A 14,428-nucleotide genomic window follows, 5' to 3' on the forward strand; every position below is an offset into this window, starting at 1 on the left:
GCTCAGTGTCCTCATTTATTCCCTGAAAACACCAGAGAGAAGCTGATGCTGTGAAACGTCTTCAGGTCCTGGGATGATGGGAGGCAGGAGGGAGTCGCTCAGATTAAAAAGGGTTCTTCTTTCAAAACAAAGCTTGCAGACTCTGGTTTCATTGTGTAGAATAAAATATTTCCTGGTTTAAAAACATAAAACAAATGGAGAAATGTGCTTATGGATGTGGATCCATATATTATTCACTTTATTCAGTAATATGTGGCCTCGTTAATAAAGAACTGACCTGCCTAATGTACTGCAAAGCACATGCACATATAATTCAGGATCACTGTAACCTCAGTGGCTTTTAATAAACTTTATTTTGGAGTTTCATATTTTGATTTTGATTTTTCTAGCCATTCACATTTACTTAATGTGATAAATTAAGTTTTGGGCATGTGTGGCACTATGATATAGATGAATACATGAAAATTGCAGCCTCCCATTTTATTTTTATGCTTCAAGTCTCTTTTGGGGAAAACTACTGTTAATGTCTGTAATATAGGTTCCGCCAGCAGAGGGCGCTCGGTGTCTTACGCATCAGTAGCCGACACCTCGCTAGAAGAAGAGTGGTGCCGAGCTGGTGCACCGAGTAGTTCCTGTTACCTGCTGTTTGTCTTTTTTTACAGGTAAGCTGGGTTCCAAATAATACATATGCAGTGTTGGGGAGTAACGGAATACATGTACCGCCGTTACGTATTTAAAATACAAAATATGAGTAACTGTATTCCGTTACAGTTACCGTTTAAAAAGGTGGTATTTAGAATACAGTTACTTTGTTGAAATAAATGGATTACACGGCGGTACTTCCCTGTTTCATATTGTGGCGGGTCAGGACTGTTTGGGTTTTGTTTGACAGCTACGTTCTGTTGTTCCAGGCAGCGTTACGGTTGCCATGGTTACAGGGTGACGCTCTCTCTGTTTCCTGGGTGAGAGAGAGCGCCTTGTTGTCGAGTTTAAGGGTTGATAACGATGAATCACCAGCAGCTGTTGCTAAAAGCACCTTTGTTAGATAGCAAAGTATTTACAAATAATTCTCCCGTTCATTGATCTGAGCATGCGCAGAATGAGCCACAGCGCTCCTTTGATCCTTTGATCTTCTTAAATGATCATCGTGACGTCACGGTCGACATCACATTCTCTGCCACACCCACCAAGACCTTAAATAGAGGAGCTCGTTTAACAGTTTAATCAGAAAGAGCCAGTTGTTTTAGACAAAGCTAACCTTTGCATTTAAATCATTCACAGTTTTAACTTTTTGACACTTTTGAGCTTTAAACCTTTAAAGAAATGTCACAGAGAAGCGGAGATCACGCAGACCCACTGCAGCGTACGACAGATGAACTCAGGCATGAAATCGCACGACTCAGGGTAAGAAACGCACGACTCAGGGTAAGAAACGCACGACTCAGGGTAAGAAACGCACAACTCAGTCAAAACTACATTGAACTCAGTCAAAGCTACAGACAACTCAGTCGAGAAAACAGACAATTGAGGCAACAGATGGAAGAACTCACACAAACTGTGGGAAATGTGCAGCAGACAACAGAAAGAGAATCTTTTGGTTCGTGGTGTCTAAACCTACTTGAAGAAGGTTTAACTGTTGTCGCATTTGTCTTTGTTCTTCCTGCAGCTGCTTTCTGGGTCGCCTGTAAGATTTTCGGCTGAAGCGAATGTCCCGCTCTGTGAGGTCATGATTATTATCATGACCTCACAGAGCGGGGATCGCTTGCGTGTGCTTGCATGCACACGTCCCATCGACAATTGTGGATTGTTTATGTTTATGGAAACATTTACGCTGTGTCACATGAAAATATTCCTTTGCAGCATTTGATTGGAAATAATTACTTTGATTCCATCACATCTTAAATGAATAGTGTTTAATGTCATTACTGTTTTTAAAGGGTAACTGGTCCACATCCACAATTACAGCTGTAATTGTGGATGTGGACCAGTTACCCTTTAAAAACAGTAATGATGTTTTCCAGCCACAGTCCACCGACCTGTCATAAATACGCTGTGCTCTCCTTTGTTTGATTTAATTTTGCCCCTCACCTCTCAACCAGTCATGGCAGAAGACCGCCCCTCCCTGAGCCTGGTTCTGCCAGAGGTTTCTTCCTGTTAAAAGGGAGTTTTTCCTCTCCACCGTTGCCAGAGTGCTTGCTCATAGGGGATCATTTGATTGTTGGGGCTGAATTTTTGGATTTCATTCAATTGGCTTGAACTGAAAAACCTAAAAATTCAGCTGAGGGGTTCACATAGTGGAGAACACTACATTTGTTAACTGCACTTTTTTATTTGTAGATTTTGTAGTTCTTCCTACTACAAAAACTACAAATGAAAACAAGGCAGTTAGCAGCAAATGAAAATAAATAAAACACATTTAAAAAAAATCTGCTACTGCTCTGTGTGTTTACTTCAGTGAACACTTGTATGTTTTTGTGTTAGAAGATTATAGATTGTCCAAAATATCCTACAGCTTGATGTTGGTGGGGTTCCAGAGGCACCAGCAGCTTCAAATATCGAACGATCCACCTCCTCCTACAGGGAGGAGGTGGATCGTCTGGCTGAGTGGTGCAACAGAAACAACCTGCTGCTTAACACAGAGAAGACCAAGGAGCTCATCGTGGACTACAGGAGGAATGCTGACCCACATCCACCCATCCACATTAAGGGGACGGCTGTGGAGCGTGTGAGCAGCTTCAAGTTCCTGGGAGTCCACATCTCCGAGGATCTCATCTGGACGACCAACTGCTCCAAGCTGGTCAAGAAGGCTCACCAGCGCCTCTTCTTCCAGAGGACTCTGAGGAAGAACCACCTGTCCTCAGACATCGTGGTGAACTTCTATCGCTGCACCATCGAGAGCATCCTGACCAACTGTATAACAGTCTGGTACGGGAACTGCTCTGCCTCGGACCGGAAGGCGTTGCAGGGGGTCGTGAAAACTGCCCAGCGCATCGCCGGAGCACCACTTCCTGCCATAAAAGACATATACAGGAAGCGGTGTCTGAAAAGGGCTGGGAAAATCATCAAAGACCCCAGTCACCCATCACATAGACTCTTCACCCTCCTGCCCTCTAGGAGGCGCTACAGGAGCCTCCGGACTAAGACCACCAGGTACCGGAACAGCTTCTTCCCCACAGCTGTCAGACTCCTGAACTCTGCCTCCTGACATCTGACCCACGTTAAACTCATGGACTGGACATACACACACCCACAACCACCTACACACACACACATGGACAACTGTACCCTCAAACACACAATAATAACATGGACTGAACCACCACTCACAACCACCAGCACTTTATAGCCTCTGTAGAAATTATCCACATATCTCACTGATCTTAACTGCACTGCTGTATAGCTCTGTGTAAATAATCATTCTGTACATACGATAGTTTTTAATCCTACAACTGTTTATAACCTGCATAGTTCACATTTCTGTATAGTTTTTTTTTATTTCATATTTATATCCTGTACATAGCCTGTACATAGCTGTACATAGCTGTACATAGCTTGTACTCACTACAGCCTGTACATACTTATAGTTACAGAATATTCATAACATACTTCATACCGTGTACATTATAACATACCATAATAGACCCATTTCTGTAACATACTTACATATCTATATTATTGCTAATATATACTGTAATATATCTATATCACTAAAGCACTTCTGGATGGATGCAAACTGCATTTCGTTGCCCTGCACCTGTGCATGTGCAATGACAATAAAGTTGAATTCTAATTCTAATTCTAAAATATGTGTTTGCTGCTTTGTCTTTTAGCAGCTGCTCTCTTAATCGGATGTATTTGTCCTGCAGAAACCTTCCTCGTTGTGTCTTTATCTGCACGAACCCGTGTGTGCTCTGACTCGGCCACAGATCTCCTAACGTTACGGTGATCACGATGAAGTTTTCATGAAATATCTCAGGTTTTCACTACGTGTCCAAGGCATTTAGCTATTTCACACTTTTCAGCAGCAGAGAGATCCTTTCATTTTTCAAATTGTCAGTTTGTTCATTTGCTCAGTGTTGGAGTGAAGCACAGCCGTTTCTGCAGGCACTGACGTGTCCACAGACGTGTGGATTCGTGTGCTGCTGTGTTCACTTGTGTGTTTTTGTGCACTCGGGAGGACGGTACCTGTCTTGTCGTCGTCTCGTAGACAAATATTTGACGACGTCTAGAAGACAAGTCTGAGTCGCTGTCCAAACGTCTGCCTGCAGCACAACCTCCGTCTCTCAGCGCTCGGCATGCACGCTGAAAGAGCCCTCAGGTGAACTTCTCTCACCTGCATAAACACTTTGCATCGGTTTCTCGGCTGCAGGTCCATGAAGGCAGTTTTGGAGGAATATTACGGTCTGACCTTCATCCTTCAGCTCACTCTGAACTCTCTGAGCAGCTCTCTGGTGTCTCTGTGAGGACCTGCAGGAACACTTCTCCAGACTTCTTGATTCAAAGCTCTTCTGCCTTCTGTTGATGATGTTGATGACTCCACACGGTTTATGTCCTGCTGAGCTTTGTGATCTGGGAATGCCAGACCATGACTGACAGTGTTATTGTCTTATATCACGTCACTGCTTATATCTGAAGTCCTGCTGGCAGAAATGACCTTCAGTCAGAAAGGTTGATGGTCAGGATGAACCTGGACACTTCTTTGCACACATGTGTGTCGTATCTTTTGTATGATAAGTACTTATAGAGACAGACGTGAGTCAGTATTCATATTTCTTGCAGCCTGTTAGCACTGCACCTCCTGCCTTTCCAAACGGCTCTTCTGTGTTTCTGTCTCATCGTTCTGCTGATGAACATTTGTCGCCCACCGTGATCTCAGCGCGTCGTCCTGGTTCTGGAGAGCAGACGTGTGTGGATCTGAGTCCTGTGATTTCCAGTAGTGATTTCTTCCCAAGACAAAATCACATCGTCCTCTGCTGCCGTGTTGTTGCACAATAAAAATGATGAGGTGTCAGAAACGGTCCTGGTTATTGTCTCAGATGTGACGCTCGTCGTATCCTGTCTGCTTCTGTCGCTTTCCTTCATTTACTTCTTGTTAATTCAATTCAATTCAATTCAATTTTATTTATATAGCGCCAAATCACAACAAAAGTCGCCTCAAGGCGCTTCATTTTCCTGAAATGTGCTCCAGAGTGACAAACATCTGCTGGAGTTTATGCTGCACTAAATCCTCTGTGACATCGTTGCACTCACTGCTAACAGGAACGCCAGAGGAGCAAACACATCCCAGCAAAACACTGATGCAGCGTTTTTGCTGTGGTGCTTTATGGACAAACATTCACTTCAATTCAAAAGTTATTTGTGCAGCACATTTAAAAACAGCAGATGACGCGACGCCCGTCACGCTCGTGTCCGCTCGTGAAGAGAAAAGCAGAACTAATGCTCTACCTGACGCCCATCGCCATCACAGTCAAGGTTGGGATGATTTCTTATTGTTTTATTTTTAATGTGTCTGCTCCAATAAGTCCAGTAGGTGGAGCTATAGCACAGGTGAGTGGTTGTAGGTGAAGCTGTTGTGATGTTGCTGCCTCGCAGACTGAAGCAAAGATCTGTTTTTGCTGCAGCTCCAAATGTTTCGAAGCTTAAGTTACATATACAGGGAAGTGTTTTTATAAAGATGGTGAATAGTTTCACGTTTGTACTTTCAATAGTTTCTTGCATCACCTCTGAATGAAAATGTCAGCTGACAGCTGGTATCAGAGACCTCTCAAACATGTCACCGCAGCCCCGCAGAGCCTGCATGCTGCAAAATGCAAACTTATTTCAGGGATTTCAGTTTTGTTCCTGCTTCACTTTATAGAAGCACATTTATAGCCGAGGCTTATTTGCTGTGCTCGCTCTCAGATGGGTCTTTAAACTACTGTAAAACTGCTCAGACCTCAGCCTAGAGAGGATACGATGCAAGGCACAAACTAAGTTAAAAGGAGGAACATGAAGCAATAAGCAGCAGGTAATACACAACTGACCTGATCCCGATTTAAAAACAGTGTTTTGAGTTTCTTCCTGTTGAAAAGCGAGTTTTTCCTTCCCACTGTCGCCAAAGTGCTGCTCATCTGATTGTTGGGCTTTTCTCTGTATTGTTGTAGGGTCTTACTATGTCGCACACCTTGAGGCAGCTGTTGTGACGTGGCGCTGTATTGAATGAAACTGAATTGAAATGTCTGCTGCAACATTGAGGTGATCGGGTCAGAATCTGGTAGAAACAGTCAGCAGACCTGGGACGTGGTGGAGCTGGAGTTTCACATCGTGGATGTGTCTGCAGCATCTGTCGTGTCAATATGGACCAAAATATGTGGAAGATGTTTCTGACACCTCGTTGACTCTGTCTCGAAGAAGTGAAGCAGCTCTGAAGGCAAAAGGAGATCCAACCTGCTACTAGCAAAGTGTAACTGATGAAGCACATTTTGAAAATACTCCACTTTAACAGACAGGAGACGGTGACAACGAGTTTTTTCTTTTTCTTTTTTTAATTGACATTTTAGACTCACTATACACAGTGTTGGGGAGTAACGGAATACATGTACCGCCGTTACGTATTTAAAATACAAAATATGAGTAACTGTATTCTGTTACAGTTACCGTTTAAAAAGGTGGTATTTAGAATACAGTTACTTTGTTGAAATAAATGGATTACACGGCGGTACTTCCCTGTTTCATATTGTGGCGGGTCAGGACTGTTTGGGTTTTGTTTGACAGCTACGTTCTGTTGTTCCAGGCAGCGTTACGGTTGCCATGGTTACAGGGTGACGCTCTCTCTCTCTGTGTGTTTCCTGGGTGAGAGAGGCCTTTTTGTTGTTGTGCTAAGCTAACAGGCAGAATGCTACAGGTATAGCTCTAAAGAATGTAGCATCATGGGCAGTGTAGTCCGTGCTGCAGGGAGAATGGACTGCCATACACGTTATGTGTCTGTGAGCGAGGGAGGGAGAAAAAGGAAAAGTACGAGCTGTCATCGAGCAGAAACGGGAGCTGGAAGCATGTAAATATAATAATAACCACTGCAGCCAAGAAGAGAGCCTGACGAGCCCAGCTGTAAGTAAGCTATTAAGACTCGACTGTACACCGTGTTCGTGTTTTCCTCTGAAACAATAAGTTCTGTTGGAGCAGCCTTTCAACGCCTCTCTCTGTCTCTGCTAGCAAAGTTGATCCAGACAACAAAGTAAAGCTAGTTTTGAGCTACGAGCCGACACAGAACCCACCGTATTAGCCAGAGGTCCCTTTACTACGGTTCGGAGCCGCGGACCTTCAGTAACAGTAATAAATCACAGCAATAGTACATTCATGTAGTTGTAAACAGCATGATAATATATTAAGTAATCCAAAGTATTCAGAATACGTTACTCTCATTGAGTAACGTAACGGAATACGTTACAGAATACATTTTGGGGCATGTAATCTGTAATCTGTAATGGAATACATTTTAAAAGTAACCTTCCCAACACTGGTTATGTGACATTAGTGACGTTTGTACTAACTTGGTTTTACAGCCTTTACTTTAAAACGCCGTTCAATAGCTGAGCTTAATCAGAGAATGGTCAAAGCTCATGTAGAAACAAACAAATGAACAAAAGATTTTCTCCTTCATTTCTGTCAAACAAAGCTGTATGACACGTTTCCAGCTGTTAGTATCATGGTTGCTAGGCAACCTGGGCAGCGCGACGGAGGCTAGACCGTCCCATTTCACAAGCCTCGCACTTCCGGCCTTAGCGGTCTTTGAGTACGCGGCCCTTGAGGACCGTTAAGGCTGCAGACCCTGAATTGGGACACAGCCAAAGACTACTCAGTGGTGTCTGCCTGTGACCTCTGACCTGCCTGTGACCTCTGACCTGCCTGTGCACCTGCAGATGGACATTAAAGCTTAAAGAGCTTTCAGAGCTCCCCCTAGAGGAGCAGAGAGGAGCTGCATGCAAAACACTCTGCTTTCTGCTAGCTAACTCCACCCGCCTGCTGCTGCGCAGCCATAAAACAAGCACCTCTCTCACACACCATTTACGACACACTGGTCTTTCATTTCACTTCCTCTTCAGCATGTTTGCTGAAGTCAACTTCCTCCCGCCTGCACTCGTCTGTCAGCACGCAAACGTGCAGCACATTCTTCTGTTCGCGACACTCGGCAGGCCTGCTCGGGCCTTTTTAACCCCTCACTCACCTGCAGGAGCCACACTGGCAGCTTTGATCTTTACAGGAATAAAGAATCCAAAAGAGATGAAGCAGAGCCAGAAAACACAGCTGCCCATCACTGAGTGAACATCGGGAGGATAAGCGAGCTTCTCTTGCCTCAGATCAGCAGTTTGGACTTGATGGCAGAAGCTCAGCAGGGAGCCGAAGACCTGACTGAGGTGGACACAATGACTCCAGGTTCTGTCGTCTTTCACCTTCTTAACCTTCCTCTTCTTCTTTCTTCTGTCTGAACTCAGACGCCAAACTTTTAGATCAAGTCTCACATTTCAGACCCGAGTAAACAGTGACGCTGAGCTTTAATCTGTCACATATTTATGTGTTTGCAGCCAATGGTTCATGTCAGAAACAGTGAGGAGCTGGCAGGGAGGTGGGTTTCAAAGAGGCTGGCAGCTGCTAAAGCAGCACGCAGAGTCAAAGAGGCCACGCCCCTAATAATGTGGCCTTTCCACAGGTGTGCCAGTCCAGCAGTGGGTGCTGACTCGCTGTGTTTCCTGTTTCAGAGGACTTGCCCGGCTGTTCCAGTTTAACCACGAAGGAGCTGCAGCAGAACTGGAGGGCGGTGAAGCAGCGAGAGCGACCCGTCCGGCTGCTCTTTGAGATCCCCTCCACCCGCATCGTCGAGCACGTGCTACACAAATACGTGGTGAGACACCGAAACACACCCACCAGCCGACTCCAAACACTCTGCTCAGCAGTTTTTATACTCTTGGATCCCTGTGATGTCATAGAGGTGAAATACCTTCTGTTTTTGAGGGACAGCCAATCAGAAGAGATTCTTTCAGACAGAGGATGAGGATGAGGGGCAAAGCGGCTAACCTGTAAGTGTTCACAGCTAACTTTCAGTGAAGGTGAGCCCGCAGGAAGTGAAAGTTTAACCTGAGGAGGAGGGGCTTATTTTCCAAAGGTGTGGCTGTTGGAGCAGGAAGCAGTAAAGGTGAACTCTGGCTGAGCAGTGAAATCTTTATATGAAGACATATTTGAGATAATAAGCAACCCAAAGACCAGCTTTAACACACCTGCCTGCACTCACCTGTCCACCTGCTGTCAGGTGTGTTCATTATAAACCTCAAACATGTAAAACTCAGTCAGGGAGCTGTTCATTGATGAAGGTAACCGCCGCCGTGCGGTCACAGAAGCTAATGTGCTCCACACACATCAGCAACTTCCTGCTCGTCTATGGTGCCCCAGAGGACCAAAACAGCATCATCATCAGGACGAAGCACATAGTTAGGGCTGGATCAGGTGACCCCGAATCCTCCCTTAGTTATGGTGCAGGTGTAGGCTGCTGGGTGATTCCCATGATGCACTGGGTGTTTAATCATTAGTTATTATTAACCTCTGTCTCTCTTCCACAGCATGTCTTTATCCTGTCTTCCTTCTCTCACCCCAACCAATCACAGCAGATGGCCCCGCCCCTCCCTGAGCCTGGTTCTGCTGGAGGTTTCTTCCTGTTAAAAGGGAGTTTTTCCTTCCCACTGTCGCCAAAGTGCTGCTCATAGGGGGTCATATGATTGTTGGGGGTATCAGAGAAAAGACGCCTGCGGTGGGTTCACCGTTGAGAGGAAACAGGAAGTCCAGCCTGTTTCTCTGACTGGCTGTTTGAGCTGCTGCAGAGTTAACTTTAAAGGTCAAAGGTCACGGTTCTTTCTGTTTGTTTGCAGCTCTACCAGGTGGTGGTGATGCGTTCTGGCAGCTTCGATTCCCGCCGTGTTTCGGTGGAGCGCCGCTACAGCGACTTCTCCCGCTTCCACCACAAACTGCTGGAGGAGTTTGACGAGGAGCTGGAGGAGGTGCAGCTGCCTCGCAAGATGCTCTCGGGGAACTTCTCCCCCGAGAGCATCGGGGAGCGGCGCCTGGCGCTGCAGGACTACCTGGCGAAGCTGTACGCCACGCGCTGCGTGAGACACTCGCCTTGCTTCTCAGCGTTCTTCACAGAGCAGGAGCAGCAGCGGGCGCACGGCCTGCTCCGGGCGGGGCAGTTCCGGCCGGCCGCAGAGCTGCTGCAGACCGTGCTGGACATCCAGGAGAAGCTGCTGCCCTGGCAGAAGCCCACCCTCCTCGTGCCCGCCCTCGCCGCCCTCGCCGTCTGCTACCGGGACCTGGACGAACCGGAGCGGGCGTTCTCCGCCGCTCAGAGAGCGCTGCCTCCGGTGAGGCGCTACGGACTGACGCGCTACAGAGCGCCGCTGCTGGAGCTGCTGGTGGACCTCGGGTACCAATTGGGCCGGCCCGTGGCTCAGCTGCAGGATGAGCTGACCGCTCTGAGAGATGCTGAGCGTGGGGAAGCGTCCTCCCACTCCCTGAAGGAGGTAGTGATCCGGGAGTTCCTCTGAGGGGGGAGCGGCCAGCCCCCGTCCACACCTGGATTAGCAGGTAAACCCCTGCACAGCCCCTGCCAGCTGTGGAGGTGTAACAGCTCACAGTGGGTCAGAGTACCCAGAGTACTGCAGTACTGCAATAAAGTATTTAAAAGTAATTTTGGTATTGGCTCTGATTGATGATGTTTGATGATTAGCGGCTGACTCTACCATGGAAATCTGACCACACAGTACTGAAGCCACGCCATTGGTCCTCCTGTGGTAGCTCTGGGTGGGGGTCAGCACCTGCTGCTCCAGGATCAGATCTGCTTTCAGTTGCTGCTCTTTGCTGCTGCTCACCTGAGACCAGTTACGACTGTGTGTACATTCAAAAACAGAACAAAGACCTTTTCGTTCACCGTCTGTGTGCTGCAGACGTTACAACAGGTTAAATAAGCAGATCCAAGCTCGCTGTATCTCTCATGTTAATGAGCCAAAGTGCAAACTGTTCAGGTCTCACTGGGTCAGCTTGTTTATGTGCCCTGCAGCTAACATCATCAGAGATTATGAGCTAATTTGAGATTTGGATTATCTGTTTATCATCCATAAGAGACCCATCTTACTGTAAACATCATCTTTGCACATGTGCATATTTACATGAGTATGTAAACAGATCCTGGAGCGTTAGCTTTTATCGATGTTTGTGAGCCAACAGGTGAGTGGGGGTGTGGCCAAAGTCAGCACTGTAGTCATGATGCCAGGTTAGCTTCTGTTTGAGTGCATTTGTTAATGACAACAGGGAACTGTTGTTCTCTCCGGCTTCCCCCAAACACATGAATAATAATATGTTTGATTTAAAGTCACCTCACCCAGAAACATGAATATAACATCGGTAAGGACAGAGGAGTCATGTGACGGGGGAAGGAAGTGTGCTCTGAGAGGCTGGGAAGTGGAGAGTGATGGACGGAGGACCTGAGAGGGCGGAGATGTGTTCAGAGAAGAACAGTAGAGACTTAAAGGTGGAGAAGCTTGAACTTGAACAGTGTTTAACCGCAGCCGGTGGAGTTGGTGGAGCACGGCTGTGACGGACTGACGGAGGAGTTCTGGTGGAGCCGGAAGCAGCAGAGCTGAGGATGAACCTGACAGCAGACCCAGGAACATGTATGCTCTCAGAAACATGCTGTGGAAAGTCATTAACTGAGTAATTTCTGGTTTTCTCCTTTCATTTCTTCTCTTTATCTTTTACTTTTAAAATGATTGAAGGTGTTTAAAAGAGGACAAATACCAATATGATCCCTGAGCTGTTTGTAATGGTTTACATTCCCAGTGCTTTCACCTTGTAAGGGTTTTAAAAAGTGGTAACAAGACCTGTTCAAGTGTATTTACAGAAAACCACACAGACAAAAAAATGAACTTTGTTCTACAATCATCAGATTTAATTTCCAAGATGTAATTCCAAATAACTCCGACTTTCTACAGATGGATGATGTGCACATGTGATTAATGACATTAGTTGGACACAAATAAAATCCCTCACAGATCATACCTGATTCCCAGTTACAGTATTCCCAGTTACAGTATTCCCAGTTACAGTATCCTATGAGATAGAGCAGAACTCATGTGATTTGGTAACAGTCAGTGATGTCAGCAGAGGAAGCGTGATTTGTTTACTGGTAAGTTACCTTTCCTTCTAAATAACTGATTCTTCCATTTGTTTCATCCTGTGTCCTGAATCAGCCATAGATCAGAACTCAAACACAGTGAGGGCTTTTTTTCTTCGTGCCTTTGGAAATCAGTGTTTGCAACAAGCAGAAGAAGAAGAGCCGACCCTGTCAGCTGTCTTTAAGTGCATATTCTCTTTGGGGGGCGCTGACCTCCTCCCTGTAGGCGTCGCATCACCGTTAGTGATAAGACCCACCACTGAGCTATCACCACTGAATCTATTGCATGCATTGGGGATACTTGTTAAAGGCACTTCTTTATAGCAATTAGAGGAAGAAGGGGGAGACAGAAGATAGTTACCTGTATGGTAAATATGAAGGGCGGTGGACTGAATCATGGGGCCTTCCTCTGTGGGAGTGGGTTAGGTTGAGTAGTGATACTAAATTGGGCATAGACGTGGATCTTAGTGTACATGAGTGTAAAATGTTGAGCTAGCAGCAGGCTGACTGTCAAACTGCTGGACTACACTCTTCAGGTAGTTTTCCTTGTTTCGCTCTCGGCTCTGTGTGATGTCTTCACAGGAGGACAGACTTCGTTTGGCCATCTCAGGCCCCTGTAGCCCCCCACCCATGTCCTGCTTACATGTCCTGTGGAAAAAGTTCAGAATGAACTGATAAGAAATTGATGTCCCACCTGTATTGATAAGTGATGCAGTGAAAGTTCTCTGAAGCCCAGAAGCTTTAAGAAATTCATATCACTGAACATCACAGATTTCATCTCAACAGCCGCTGCCGTCATGAATCTGGTGCAAATAGCTTTACATGAACCTCCTGTTCGTGCTCTCGGCTTCCTCTAAAGAAATCTCCCTCGGTGTGTTTGGTGAACTGACCTGCGCTCTCTGTGTATATCAGACCTGGTTACGGACCCTCCCTGTGATTGCTGTGTGGCAGGGTGAGTGGAGCTCTGGACCCCCGCCCGACTCACTGCACATATATTTATATCACTGTGGTTTCACCCTGTCGCAAATACACTTTCGACTCTTTGTTTGCAAGAACTCTGTGCGTGAGTGCGTCCGTTCGCCATGACACATGGAAACAGTGGCACAGACAGGACGATGCATCTGAATGACCTCGCTGAGGATAGAAAAGCCACACGTGTAGTTGATGGGAGTTTCAGGTCACCTCCTGCAGCTTGCTTCAGTTCTCGTCTGGATTGCTCAGCCTTAAACACTTGCTTAGTTGACAACAAGTTGCTGGATGTTCTAGTTTTTGTTCTGCTGCCACAATGTGACTGTATGCTGAGGAGGCAATCCCTAACCCTGCTCAATTAAATGTAAGTAAATGTAAAACACTCTCTTCTAAATGCACTTTTATTGCACCATGTTCATTCAGTCATGAGCTACTGTAACATGAATCAAATGGCTGATTTGCCACCTCAGCATGCAGTCACGTCCTACAGAGTCTTCCTAATAACCTGCTAATTGTATTGAGGTGTGTTGCAGCAGGGACACATGGAAAAGTCTCAGGACAGCGGCCCTCGAGGGCTGGAGTTTGGCACCTGTGTTTTAGGTAATGGTCCTTCTTCAAACTCAACTTTTTTTGTCCTCAAATATTAAAATATCCTCGTGTGTAATGATGACAGAACAGTTGGTGGGTCTACATCTGTGCAGTTAAATTCTACATCATAAACTCCAACAATCAAATGACCCCCTATGAGCAAGCACTAGGCGACAGTGGGAAAGAAAAACTCCCTTTAAACAGGAAGAAACTTACAGCAGAAACAGCCTCATGGAGGGGCGGGGCCATCTGCCATGACTGGTTGGGGTGAGGGGCAAAATAAGACTAAAATGAGAGCACAAGTTGGCTAACATGAACAACAGTTTTCTGAAAAGCAGTTGATCATTACTAATATTTAATACACACTAACAGCTGCTGGGTCAAATATAGACCGAGCCAACCCTGAGTTATTGGTTTGATTTGGCATACTGGGTTAGGATGACTATCCAAAAACTGGGTTGAATTGACCATTGATTAAAGTTGAGGTTACCAAAGATTGGGTAGAAAGCTCATAACCCATCACAATGGTTACATTACAGTCATATTTGGGTTCAAAAAATTGTAATTGCTTTAAAATTCAGCAAATAAACAATGGATTGAAGATAAAACTACTTTTATTGCCATATGATACATAGAATACAGACAGCAGAATTCATACCAAAAACATGTTAATACAAG

The 14,428-nt window shown here is 45.8% G+C and overlaps 1 protein-coding gene across 1 annotated transcript; it reads left to right on the forward strand.

Moving 5' to 3' along the window:
* Window positions 1-7,730: 7,730 nt before the first annotated feature.
* snx20 (sorting nexin 20) lies at window positions 7,731-10,650 on the forward strand. The gene is made up of 3 exons (XM_087844582.1): window positions 7,731-8,412; window positions 8,736-8,878; window positions 9,897-10,650. The coding sequence occupies exons 1-3, from the start codon at window positions 8,355-8,357 to the stop codon at window positions 10,566-10,568; spliced, it is 873 nt and encodes a 290-aa protein (XP_087700708.1). The 5' UTR covers window positions 7,731-8,354; the 3' UTR covers window positions 10,569-10,650.
* The last annotated feature ends 3,778 nt before the right edge of the window (window positions 10,651-14,428 follow it).

The sequence above is a fragment of the Neolamprologus brichardi genome, chromosome 7 (genome assembly GCF_056152115.1).
Source record: "Neolamprologus brichardi isolate AB-2024 chromosome 7, ASM5615211v1, whole genome shotgun sequence".
In the NCBI taxonomy this organism is placed as follows: Eukaryota; Metazoa; Chordata; class Actinopteri; order Cichliformes; family Cichlidae; genus Neolamprologus; species Neolamprologus brichardi.

Excerpts from the sequence above, each read along its gene's own strand:
- snx20 (XM_087844582.1), top strand. The coding sequence starts at position 8,355 with ATGGCAGAAGCTCAGCAGGGAGCCGAAGACCTGACTGAGGTGGACACA. Across the intron at positions 8,413-8,735 it reads GGTGGACACAATGACTCCAG|AGGACTTGCCCGGCTGTTCC; the intron begins GTTCTGTCGTCT and ends TTCCTGTTTCAG. Across the intron at positions 8,879-9,896 it reads ACGTGCTACACAAATACGTG|CTCTACCAGGTGGTGGTGAT; the intron begins GTGAGACACCGA and ends GTTTGTTTGCAG.